The sequence below is a fragment of the Microcaecilia unicolor genome, unplaced genomic scaffold, assembly GCF_901765095.1.
Source record: "Microcaecilia unicolor unplaced genomic scaffold, aMicUni1.1, whole genome shotgun sequence".
In the NCBI taxonomy this organism is placed as follows: domain Eukaryota; kingdom Metazoa; phylum Chordata; class Amphibia; order Gymnophiona; family Siphonopidae; genus Microcaecilia; species Microcaecilia unicolor.
Window position 1 is genome coordinate 216,856 of NW_021963088.1, and position 12,453 is coordinate 229,308.

Consider the following 12,453-nt stretch of genomic DNA (forward strand, 5'->3'; position numbering starts at 1 on the left):
TAAGACAAAAAAGGGAATTGTGAGACTGAAAGATGCTGCGAACCGCTATGTAGATAATGATGAAGAAAAATCCAGGAGCAGGACCGCGATGGACTGGCAAAAGTACATGTGAGAATGGAGTGGATATAGCACCGTTCACAGAAGAGAGTGTGTATGAACAACTTAAAAATCTAAAGGTGGACAAAGCAGTGGGACCCAACGGGATCCACCCCAGGATATTGAGGGAGCTCAGAGAGGTTCTGGCGGGTCCTCTGAAAGATTTGTTTAATAAATCCTTGGAGATGGGACAGATTCCATGGGATTGGAGAACGGCGGAGGTGGTCCCTCTTCACAAAAGTGGTGATAGGAAGAAGCCGGAAACTACAGGCCAGTAAGCCTCACTTCGATTATTGGAAAAGTAATGTAGGTGATGCTGAAGGAAAGGATAGTGAATTACCTAGAAGCAAATAAGTTGCAAGATCCGAGACAACATGGTTTCACCAAAGGGAAATCGTGCCAAATGAATCTCATTGAATTCTTTGACTGGGTGACCGGAGAATTAAATCAAGGACGTGCTATGGACGTAATCTACTTAGATTTCAGCAAAGCTTTTGACACAGTTCCCCACAGGAGGCTCTTGAATAAACTAGATAGGCTAAAAATAGGACCCGAAGTGGTGAACTGGATTAGGAACTGGTTGACGGGCAGACGCCAGAAGGTGGTGGTAAATGGAGTTCGCTCGGAGGAGGGAAAGGTGAGTAGTAGAGTGCCTCAGGGATCGGTGCTGGGGCTGATTCTATTCAATATATTGTGAGTGACATTGCCGAAGGGTTACAGGTAAAGTTTGCCTTTTTGCGGATGACACCAAGATTTGCAACAGAGTGGACACCCCGGGGGAGTGGAAAACATGAAAAAGATCTGCGGAAGCTAGAAGAATGGTCTAAGGTTTGGCAATTAAAATTCAATGCGAAGAAATGCAAAGTGATGCATTTAGGGAGTAGAAATCCAAGGGAGACGTACGTGTTAGGCGGGGAGAGTCTGATAGGTACGGGCGGGGAGAGAGATCTTGGGGTGATAGTATCTGAGGACCTGAAGGCGACGAAACAGTGTGACAAGGCGGTGGCCGTAGCTAGAACATTGCTAGGCTGTATAGAGAGAGGTGTGACCAGCAGAAGAAAAGAGGTTTTAATACCCCTGTATAAGACGTTGGTGAGGCCCCACCTGGAGTATTGTGTTCAGTTTTGGAGGCCGTATCTCGCGAAGGATGTTAAAAAAATGGAAGCGTTGCAAAGAAAAGCTACGAGAATGGTATGGGATTTGCGTTACAAGATGTATGAGGACAGACTTGTTGACCTGAACATGTACACCCTGGAGGAAAGGAGAAACAGGGGTGATATGATACAGACGTTCAAAATTTGAAAGGAATTAATCCGCAAACGAACCTTTTTCGGAGAGAGGAAGGCGGTAGAACGAGAGGACATGAAATGAGATTGAAGGGGGGCAGACTCAAGAAAAATGTCAGGAAGTTCTTCACGGAGAGAGTGGTGGATGCTTGGAATGCCCTCCCGCGGGAGGTGGTGGAAATGAAAACGGTAACGGAATTCAAACATGTGGGGATAAACAAAGGAATCCTGTCCAGAAGGAATGGATCCTCAGGAGCTTAGCCAACATTGGGTGGCAGAGCCAGTGGTGGGAGGCGGGGCTGGTGATTGGGAGGCGGGGATAGTGCTGGGCAGACTTATTCGGCCTGTGCTGGGGCTGGTGGTTGGGAAGCGGGGAAAATGCTGGGCAGACTTGTACGGTCTGTGCCCTGAATAGGACAGGTACATATCAAGGTAGGGTATACACAAAAAGTAGCACATATGAGTTTATCTTGTTGGGCAGACTGGATGGACCGTGCAGGTCTTTTTCTGCCATCATCTACTATGGTACTATGTTACTCAGACAAAGCAACAGATGGGAGCTGAAGATGAATGATGAAAAGCAATCTCAGAGCTACAAAAAAGAAGAGACTGGTGCCATGTAATGCTGATAGGTGGGAAGATATGCACATGCCTGCAGAATGCTTCCAAAATCATTTGAATGCTGCGGAGCTTCTCCACACTGGGGCTCTGTCGATATTGTCACCCATCAGTTAGAAAACCGCAACCTGCTTGTCCTCGGAGAATGCCACATAAAGATTTACTGTTCAAGTAGTAAATCATGGAATGGAACTACCACTATGGTCTTTGGAGCACCTATAAATTTTAATAGGCCCAGAACATCAGCTCTAGGTACCACAGCTTGCTAGAGTAGAAAAAGAACTCCCTTGACATCCACTGCACAAACTGGGTATAAGAGGTGTCTTCAAAAGGAAACCAATTCCCTTAAGAAGGAGAAGAGGGCTTGAAAGAGATTCCTGTGGAGAATTCTTAACTCTTACCCCTAAAAAGAGAAATCCAAAATGTACTGAAGATCCCTATTATCTACCAGAATGATCTGAGAACGCAAAATATGACCCTTGGATTGTGGAGAAGAAGGAGATAAGGAGTGCTCCCCTCCTGTAACTCCAAATCTGAGGTTAGAAGAAGAGACACACCAAATCCTAATAAGATCATGTATCTCTCTGTGCAGGAATAACTTGGATTGAGAAGCTTGTTGAACAACGTGATCTTGATACTCTACCCCCAGGATATCCTTGCACTGGCTCTTGCAAAGCCATTCAACATGTTCTGCAAAAGTGAATGGGGCTGACCCCGTAAGGGAAAGGAAACTGACAAGAAGATTCATACGCCATGCTTACCAGAATTGGGGTTCATACTATTGCCTTTTCCACTGAAGAATGTGGTGGGATCATTTTCGCATGTCACAAGATAAATGTAGTTTTCACATTTGTTCTCTCATCATTGAAATAAGTTTTTGAATAAATATTTGGAGGCTTTCTGATCTATGAGGTGGTTGTCCTTTCTAAAACATAGATCTGTACGTGATCAAATTGACAGAAACTCAGAGGTCTTTTTCCTCCATTTCAAGTTTGGTTTGAATTATTAATTAAAGACTAAGGGGTCCATTTATTAAGGTGCGCTGAAAAATGGCCTGCGGTAGTGTAGACGCGTGTTTGGGTGCGTGCAGAATTATTTTTTAGCACACCTACAAAAAATGCCTTTTTAAATATTTTTGCCAAAAACGGACATGCGGCAAAATGAAAAATTGCCGTGTGTTCATTTTGGGTCTGAGACTTGCAAGCCATTGACCTAGCGGTAAGGTCCCACACAGTAACCAGGCGGTAATGGTCTATGTGCGTCAAATTCCACATGATGCAAGTAGCTGCCGCGTGTCAGAAAATAATATATTTTCAGATGCGTGCCATAATTGAAATCACCGCAAGGGCCACGCGGTAACCGGGCAGTAACTCGAATTTGGCACACGTTGGGCGCACATAGGCACCTACGCGGCTTAGTAAAAGGGCCCCTAACTATTTAAGTTCACTTCTGACACTAAACATTTTTGTGGAATTTTTTCAGTTTATAAGCTGTATCTTCCCCAAGTCTACTTGGTTAATAATGATTTATTGGCCTTTCCTCGAGGAAACCCTTTTTAAACAAGCTATAGTAACTGCTTAAATAACATTTTCTGAAAATAATTTCCAGAGCTTAACTGTCCACTGGATGAAAAAAATACTTCCTCCAACTGGTTTTATAAGTGCTTAATAACTTCATAGAATATGTCCTAGTCTTAGAACTGCTCCACCCTACTCATGATTTTATGGACATCTATCATATCTTATCATACTTGTTTCTTCTCAAAGCTGAAAAGCCCTAACCTCTTTAGCCTTTCAACACAGGAAGGCAGAGCAGTTCCATCCCCTTTATCATTTTCATTGCCCTTTTCTATATATTTACAAGTTCTGCTCTATTATGTCTAAGGTAAGATGGCCAGAACTCACAAAACATTTAACATGTGGTTGCATCACCAATCAATATAGAGGCAATTATAGTATTCCTTAGTTTATTCTATTCTAATAAATCCTAGCACTGTTTTTGATTTTTTTAGACAGCCATGGCGCACTGATGAAAGGATTTCAACCGGGGCTTAATTTCTGGGGAAATGGCCTGGAATGCAGTTCCGCTACTTGTCTTCAGACTCCAGAGAAGCAGGAGTATTCTGCTCTAGTTCCTCCCTTCCAAACAGCCAACAGGGAAAAGGAGGGGAGGGGGTGAGCATTGAGCAGAACAAATAACAGCCCCCCTCTGCTCCCTAATCCAGCCCCTCTTCATCCGTTGCTCCTGCCCCTGGCCCACCCATCTCCTCCCTGGTTCCATAGTTCCACTTCTTTTCTGTTTACAAATTAAGCTCTGATTTCAACATACTGTCCACAATGGCACTAAGATCTCTTTCCTGGTTGGTGAATCTCATATGGAACCTAGCATTGTGTACCTATGATTGGTTTATGTTTCCCTATGTGCAACGCTGTGCTCTTTTCCACTCTAACGCCTATGTTTACTAAGGTGTGCTGTAGACACCGTTAGCATTAATGCACGTTAAAAGCTAATTCGCCCATAGAAATGAGTACGCGCATTAGCGTTTAATGTGCTTTAACTTTAAAGGCGCATTAAAAACACTAACACATCTTAGTAAACATACCCCTAAATTTCATCTGCCATTTAGACATTCAGTTCCCCAGTCTTGAAGGTTCCTCACAATTCACTCATGATGTAACAGCACTGAGCAATTTTTTTTATCATTTGCAAATTTGATCACTTCAATTACCATTTATATAAGTACATAAGTGCTAGGTACATAAGTAATGCCATACTGGGAAAAGACCAAGGGTCCATCGAACCCAGCATCCTGTCCACGACAGCGGCCAATCCAGGCCAAGGGCACCTGGCAAGCTTCCCAAACGTACAAACATTCTATACATGTTATTCCTGGAATTTTGGAGTTTTCCAAGTCCGTTTAGTAGCGGTTTATGGACTTGTCCTTTAGGAAACCGTCCAACCCCTTTTAAACTCTGCTAAGCTAACCGCCTTCACCACTTTCTCCAGCAACGAATTCCAGAGTTTAATTACACGTTGGGTGAAGAAAAATTTTCTCCGATTTGTTTTAAATTTACTACACTGTAGTTTCATCGCATGCCCCCTAGTCCTAGTATTTTTGGAAAGCGTGAACAGACGCTTCACATCCACCTGTTCCACTCCACTCATTATTTTATATACCTCTATCATGTCTCCTCCCCTTAGCTGTCTCTTCTCCAAGCTGTATAGCCCTAGCCTCCTTAGTCTTTCTTCATAGGGAAGTCGTCCCATCCCCGCTATCATTTTAGTCGCCCTTCGCTGTACCTTTTCCAATTCTACTATATCTTTCTTGAGATGCGACGACCAGAACTGAACACAATACTCAAGGTGCGGTCGCACCATGGAGCGATACAACGGCATTATAAATCCTCACACCTGTTTTCCATACCTTTCCTGATAATACCCATAAGCTGTGAGAATACTGAAAGGTAACTTTAAAACAATACAGGAACGCAAAACCTTTGAAGTCAGAATGATTGAATATTTTGACACCCAACAGACAGGACTTAACAAGGATCTGGGTTTTCTAGCCCATTATAAACCATAAAGTTGTATTTCTCTGCTTATCACCCTCCCCCCCCACAAACATCCTGCTAGACTATCTATGGAATGCTTTGAAGTCCCCAACATCTCCTACCCACCCTGCTAGACTGTCTATGAGAGAAGGAAAATACTAGACTTAGTCCTTAGTGGTGCTCATGATCTAGTGCAGGGGTAACGATACGAGGGCCGCTTGATAACAGTGATCATAATATGATCGGTTTTGATATTGGCATTGAAGGAAGTGAAACTAGGAAATCAAGTACGCTAGCGTTTAACTATAGAAAAGGTGATTACGACAAAATGAGAAAAATGGTGAAAAAAGACTGAAAGGAGCAGCTCGCAGAGTAAAAAACTTGCATCAGGCGTGGATGCTGTTTAAAAACGCCATCCTGGAGGTTCAGGACAAAATATTCCACGTATTAGAAAAAAGGGAAAAAGACTAAACGTCAGCCGGCGTGGCTAAACAGTAAGATAAAGGAAATCATTAGAGCCAAAACAATCCTTCAGAAAGTGGAGAAGAGAACCAACTGAAAGTAACAGGATAGATCATAAGGAATGCCAAGCCAAATGCAAAGCGGAGATAAGGAGGGCAAAAAAGGACTTTGAGAAGAAATTAGCGTTGGAAGCAAAAATACATAGTAAAAACTTTTTTAGATACATTAAAAGCAGGAAACCGGCCAAAGAGTCGGTTGGGCCGCTGGACGAAAATGGTGTTAAAGGGGCGATCAAGGAGGACAAAGCCGTAGCGGAGAAATTAAACGAATTCTTTGCTTCGGTCTTCACCGAGGAGGATTTGGGGGGGACACCGGTGCCGGAAAGAATATTTGAAGCGGGGGAATCGGAGAAACTAAACAAATTCTCTGTAACCTTGGAGGATGTAATGGGTCAGTTCAGCAAGCTGAAGAGTAGTAAATCACCGGGACCTGATGGTATTCATCCCAGAGTATTAATAGAACTAAAAAATGAACTTGCGGAGCTACTGTTAGAAATATGCAATCTGTCCCTAAAATCGAGTGTAATACCGGAAGACTGGAGGGTAGCCAATGTTACTCCGATTTTTAAGAAGGGTTCCAGAGGAGATCCGGGAAATTATAGACCGGTGAGTCTGACGTCGGTGCCGGGCAAGATGGTGGAGGCTATTATTAAGAATAAAATTGCAGAGCATATACAAAAACATGGACTGATGAGACAAAGTCAGCACGGATTTAGTGAAGGGAAGTCTTGCCTCACCAATCTAATGCATTTTTTTGAGGGGGTAAGCAAACATGTGGACAATGGGGAGCCGGTGGTATTGTATATCTGGATTTTCAGAAGGCGTTTGACAAAGTGCCGCACGAAAGACTCCTGAAGAAATTGCAGAGTCATGGAATCGGAGGTAGGGTATTATTATGGATTAAGAACTGGTTGAAAGATAGGAAGCAGAGAGTAGGATTGCGTGGCCAGTATTCTCAGTGGAGGAGGTAGTTAGTGGGTCCCGCAGGGGTCTGTGCTGGGTCCGTTGTTTTAATGTATTTATAAAGACCTAGAGATGGGAATAACTAGTGAGGTAATTAAATTCGCCGATGACACAAAATTATTCAGGGTCGTCAAGTCGCAGGAGGAATGTGAACGATTACAGGAGGACCTTGCGAGACTGGGAGAATGGGCGTGCAATTGGCAGATGAAGTTCAATGTTGACAAGTGCAAAGTGATGCATGTGGGTAAGAGGAACCCGAATTATAGCTACGTCTTGCAAGGTTCCGCGTTAGAGTTACGGATCAAGAAAGGGATCTGGGTGTCGTCGTCGATGATACGCTGAAACCTTCTGCTCAGTGTGCTGCTGCGGCTAGGAAAGCGAATAGAATGTTGGGTGTTATTAAGAAGGGTATGGAGTCCAGGTGTGCGGATGTTATAATGCCGTTGTATCGCTCCATGGTGCGACCGCACCTGGAGTATTGGTTCAGTACTGGTCTCCGTATCTCAAAAAAGATATAGTAGAATTGGAAAAGGTACAGCGAAGGGCGACGAAAATGATAGTGGGGATGGACGACTTTCCTATGAAGAGAGGCTGAGAAGGCTAGGGCTTTTCAGCTTGGAGAAGAGACGGCTGAGGGGAGATATGATAGAAGTGTATAAAATAATGAGTGGAATGGATCGGGTGGAGGTGAAGCGACTGTTCACGCTATCCAAAAATACTAGGACTAGAGGGCATGAGTTGAAGCTACAGTGTGGTAAATTTAAAACGAATCGGAGAAAATTTTTCTTCACCCAACGTGTAATTAGACTCTGGAATTCATTGCCGGAGAACGTGGTACGGGCGGTTAGCTTGACGGAGTTTAAAAAGGGGTTAGATAGATTCCTAAAGGACAAGTCCATAGACCGCTATTAAATGGACTGGAAAAATTCCTCATTTTTAGGTACAACTTGTCTGGAATGTTTTTACGTTTGGGGAGCGTGCCAGGTGCCCTTGACCTGGATTGGCCACTGTCGGTGACAGGATGCTGGGCTAGATGGACCTTTGGTCTTTCCCAGTATGGCACTACTTATGTACTTATGTACTTATGACTGTTATATACATTGTCAGCTACCACATTTGCTTATTTCCAATCTGACGAAGAAGGGCAACCTTCGAAAGCTAATCAAGAAATGTACTAAGTTATGTCCAATAAAAAAAGGTATCATCTTATTTTCTTTTCCATGTTTTAATTTTGTTTGATTTCTATTGATTACCTTTAAGAGTGGACTAACACGGCTACCACACCTCTCTCCATAAGCTGTTAAAGGTCCCAGTCCCAGTATGGATCCCTGGGGTATTCTACTATTTACCTTTCTCTACTGAGAAAACTGACCATCACAGTTGCCTCTTATCCTAGGATTTTTAAAATATTTTCTCAGGAGCAGCCCATGTTTGATGTGATTGTCATATTTCTCACAGTGGGTTACTCAAGCAAATTAGCATTTTGCTGGAAGGGAGTAGTTTGCAAGGCATTACATGCTTCCAGTGACCTGGCTGGTGAGGGGCAAGCAGTAAGCAATCTCTATATTGTCAGAGAATGGCAGGTGGCCATTCCAGAAGTGGATTGCCCCAGCTAGTAATATGATGGAAGACTTGGGTTTTTCAATATGGTTGTTCCTTACCACCATTTGCTCTAGCCCAATGAGGTTAGATTGAGAACAGGAGATGGTAAGCGGCTATTTAGCCAATTATATGGGAAGTAGGCGGAGTCAACGAAAATAACAGAAAACGCTATTGAAAGCAATAGTAAAAGATTATTAGAAATAATAGACTGCCTATGCGTGGTCCATCTGTAAAAAGTCAAAAGCTTTTCCAGTTGGATAGGCAGTGCCTTAAAAGATTATTATTTTTACTTATTTGGCAGCTTTTTAATTATTTGAAAGCATCCCCATATGCAGATATAAATATAATGAAATCAAAACTGAATATCACTAAAACAGCTTCAAATATTATTGTAGCTGCTGGAAACAGCACTAATAAAGGCTGTATATTCTGCTCATTTCTCTACACTGTTCTATACAATACAATAATACATGGTCAAATTTCAGTGAGTATATCCTGTTTACTGATGGGTTAAATCTTAACTGTTGTTGTAATCTGCCTTGGGAAGCCTGGCGTTATAAAGATTGGAAATAAAATTAAACTCTCCTTTCATTGAGGAATGTGGAATCACATCTTCAACTCATCTCTTTTGTACAAATGGATTATTCTGTTTTGAGCATGTTTCAGGGACAAGTGATTTTCATAAGTCAAAATAATAAAAATAAATATTTTTTTTCATGCAGATCTCTCATTTGTTTAAGTAAATGGGCTGTAAGCCCCTAATGCAGTCCACTGGCTTTCTTGTATTTTGTCTTTTTGATGATGACTTATACTGTGCCAAAACTGGAAATACAGTGAGACAGAATAATAGATTTCAGTAACACCCAAAACTTATTAATTAACATTATAATTGTGTTCACATTTGGGTAATAATTGAGAAAATGCTGTTGAAAACTGACTTGAATAAGAAATAAATTTATATCACAGAACTGGAAAATGTTGGCACATTTAGACTCACTCTGGACTTTTGCATGAAGGTAGCTCTGCCTTCATTATTTAATATATTTCTTTTAAATAGTAGCAATAAACAATATTGAGTGCATTTTTATAATATACCACTGCATTCCACAAAACAAAAGGAACAAGTTCCCACAAAGCACCTTTCTCTTTTGATATAGACACAGGGGAAAAAAAGTTTTTAAATGCTCCCAGGTTTCAACCTAATTCATGTTTAATGTGGAATATAACTGCAATAAATAAGTAAATAAACAAACAGTTAGATAGAAACTCTGAATATTGAGCACCTCATTCTCATAATATGATGTCTGCTTTAGTGGCCTTTTACCAGGAGAAAAAAAATCTCTGCAAGAATATAACACATGCTAGGGTGTCCCCTCCAAATGACACACTGATTACAATTTAGAACAAATTACTCTACCTATGAAAAGTTATTTTGTTATTATACTTCCTCTGTGTACATCCGTATGCTGCACAAGCTGGCATGTTTGAAAATATAAGTGAGATTAAATAAAAATGCTACCAACAATAAAGAATGACAACGTGCAGTCCATGACATAGTTTTCCTACGTGTCATCTCCTGTTCTCAATCAAACCTCCTTGGCCCTAGGCCTTGGAAGACTGCTAAGCAGTGGTGTAGCCGGGTGTCAGCTCAGGGGGGGTGCTCCCTGCCAGCTCCCCCCCCTCGGCGAATCGACACCCTCCCCCCCCGACCAGCTCCCGCACCCTACCTTTAAAAAGAATATCGGGAGGCGAGGCGCAGCGCCTCCCCTGCACGTAAAAGAAATGTGGTCCGTTGGGTCTTCCCTCGCTCTATCTGTCCCGCCCTCCGCTGACACAACTTCCTATTTCCGCAAGGGCGGGACAGACAGAGCGAGAGAAGGCCCGACGGTCCACATTTCTTTTACGTGCAGGGCAGGCGCGAGGCGCTGCGCCTCCCAATATTCTTTTTAAAGGTAGGTGCGGGAGCTGGTTGGGAGGGGGGAGGGGGGTATCAGTGCTGCACCCGGGGAGGGGTGCAATGGCGAACCGCCCCACCCCGGGTGGCAGCCCCCCCCCCCCCCTGCTACCCCACTGCTGCTAAGCTACCAATACAGCAAGTAGCTCCTGCTACCTACAGTGTTGTTTATCCACGGAATTGTTATCGTACTGGCCCAGGTAACTTTTTGTGGGTTTATACTTTGTATATGCATGTAATTAATAAACTTGTTACCCAACTATAGGATTATGTCTTATTCAGATGAGGGAAGGGGTGAACCCATCCCAGCTGCACTTGTTACCTACCTTGCAGTCCATGACATAGTTTCCCTAAGTGCAAAGACAGAGAAGCAAGAACAGATTCATCTGCTTTAAAAGATTTTTCACAAAATGATTTTACTAATGGGAGCACAATTTGGATTCTGTCATCTGAAGAAAAGAAACAAGATTCATCATTAGTTACATTTCTTGAAGCAACTATGAATATGCAATCTATTTCCTTCATTTACCGAATGCAAAAGGCAGTTACAAACTTTCATAGTTGCATGGTTGATTAGGTTAGCTGTCTGCCATTGAATCCAACCTTCATATGATTAAGACCCTCCCTACGTTATAAATCCAGGGCAATCTGAAAGAAAGCTGCAAAAATAACCAATTTTGCAACAGTGAAAAACACTCTTTAGCCCCAAATCTGATATCAGCTCAGAATAACTTGATTATCTTTTCATCAGTGAGTAGCTATATCACACCCACCAATATTTTTCTCCTTCAAAAAACATGGACAAATTATTATTGAACTGATTTAGTGCTGAATCTGTAACTATTGATGGCAAAAATTTTCATAATGTATCCAATTCTGAATAAATTTTTGTAGAGGTGGTAAAAGTTTACTGTTCCATAATATTAGCCAGTGCCCCCTGGGGGGGGGGGTTCTTTCTTGTAGCTGCTTTGACAGAACAAACATCTGAGGTATCTGTAGAACCCTTTGATATTTTTCCACAACATAAGTTCTGTTTCTCAAATATTTCTCCTCCAATAAATAACTCTTGCTTATGCAATCTTTTAGCACTTATACTATAAGCCTATATATAATTAGCTTGGTTGCCATCTTTGGTACCTTTTTTTTCATCTTTTCCAATCCAGTTGAAGTTAAGAGTCTAAAATATCTGCCTGTTTGTCTCTGTCTGGAGGCAAAATAACTCAACTTTAACAGAATTGAATTAAACTCAACATGTGGCAGAAGAAACTGACAAAAAGACACACTGAGGTCAAAACTGGCCAAATCAGATAGGGGATTCCAGAGAAAGGAGACTCTCCCCATGAAATGATCCAGTTCTAGCTCCTATAGTGTAGAAACTTACATACAGAGAAACAAAACAATTAGAGAATTCCTCCTTTCAAGCTGCCTCTCCCTGTTCTCTATTTTCCCAACCCCATAAACTACCTTTGCAACTGCCCTATTATCCACAAACTGCCCTCATCCCCCCCCCCAAATGATCCCCCAGTCACTGCTCCGCCACCCCAATCATTATCCTCCCAACTGCCTCTACCCCCCTTGACTATCCCCTACAACTACCCTACCATCCTGCAAACTACCCCATCCCCAAAATCTACCTCCCCAACTGCTCCACGCCCCATCACCTTGCAAACTGTCCCCCCCCCCAACTTCACAAACTGCTCCCAACTAACCCCTCCACTACTGCTATCCACACCTACCCCCCGAAACTGCTAGATCAGCTCGCAAACTAACCTCCCACATTTCCCCACCCCTCCACTCCTCCTCCAAAGACTCCGTCCCCCAAATCTACCCCCTAAATGCCCCTCCCCCCCCCCCCCCCCACC

At 42.7% G+C, this 12,453-nt stretch overlaps 1 protein-coding gene across 1 annotated transcript in view; it reads right to left on the bottom strand.

Annotated features, from left to right (window-relative positions):
* LOC115458920 (serine/threonine-protein phosphatase 4 regulatory subunit 4-like) overlaps positions 1–11,040 on the bottom strand; it is a gene marked incomplete at its 5' end in the record, with an annotated part of 224,254 nt that extends 213,214 nt beyond the window's left edge. Inside the window, 1 exon segment of the mRNA XM_030188773.1 lies at positions 10,918–11,040. Within this exon segment, the coding sequence (XP_030044633.1) occupies positions 10,918–11,040 (123 nt within the window).
* Positions 11,041–12,453: the final 1,413 nt, after the last annotated feature.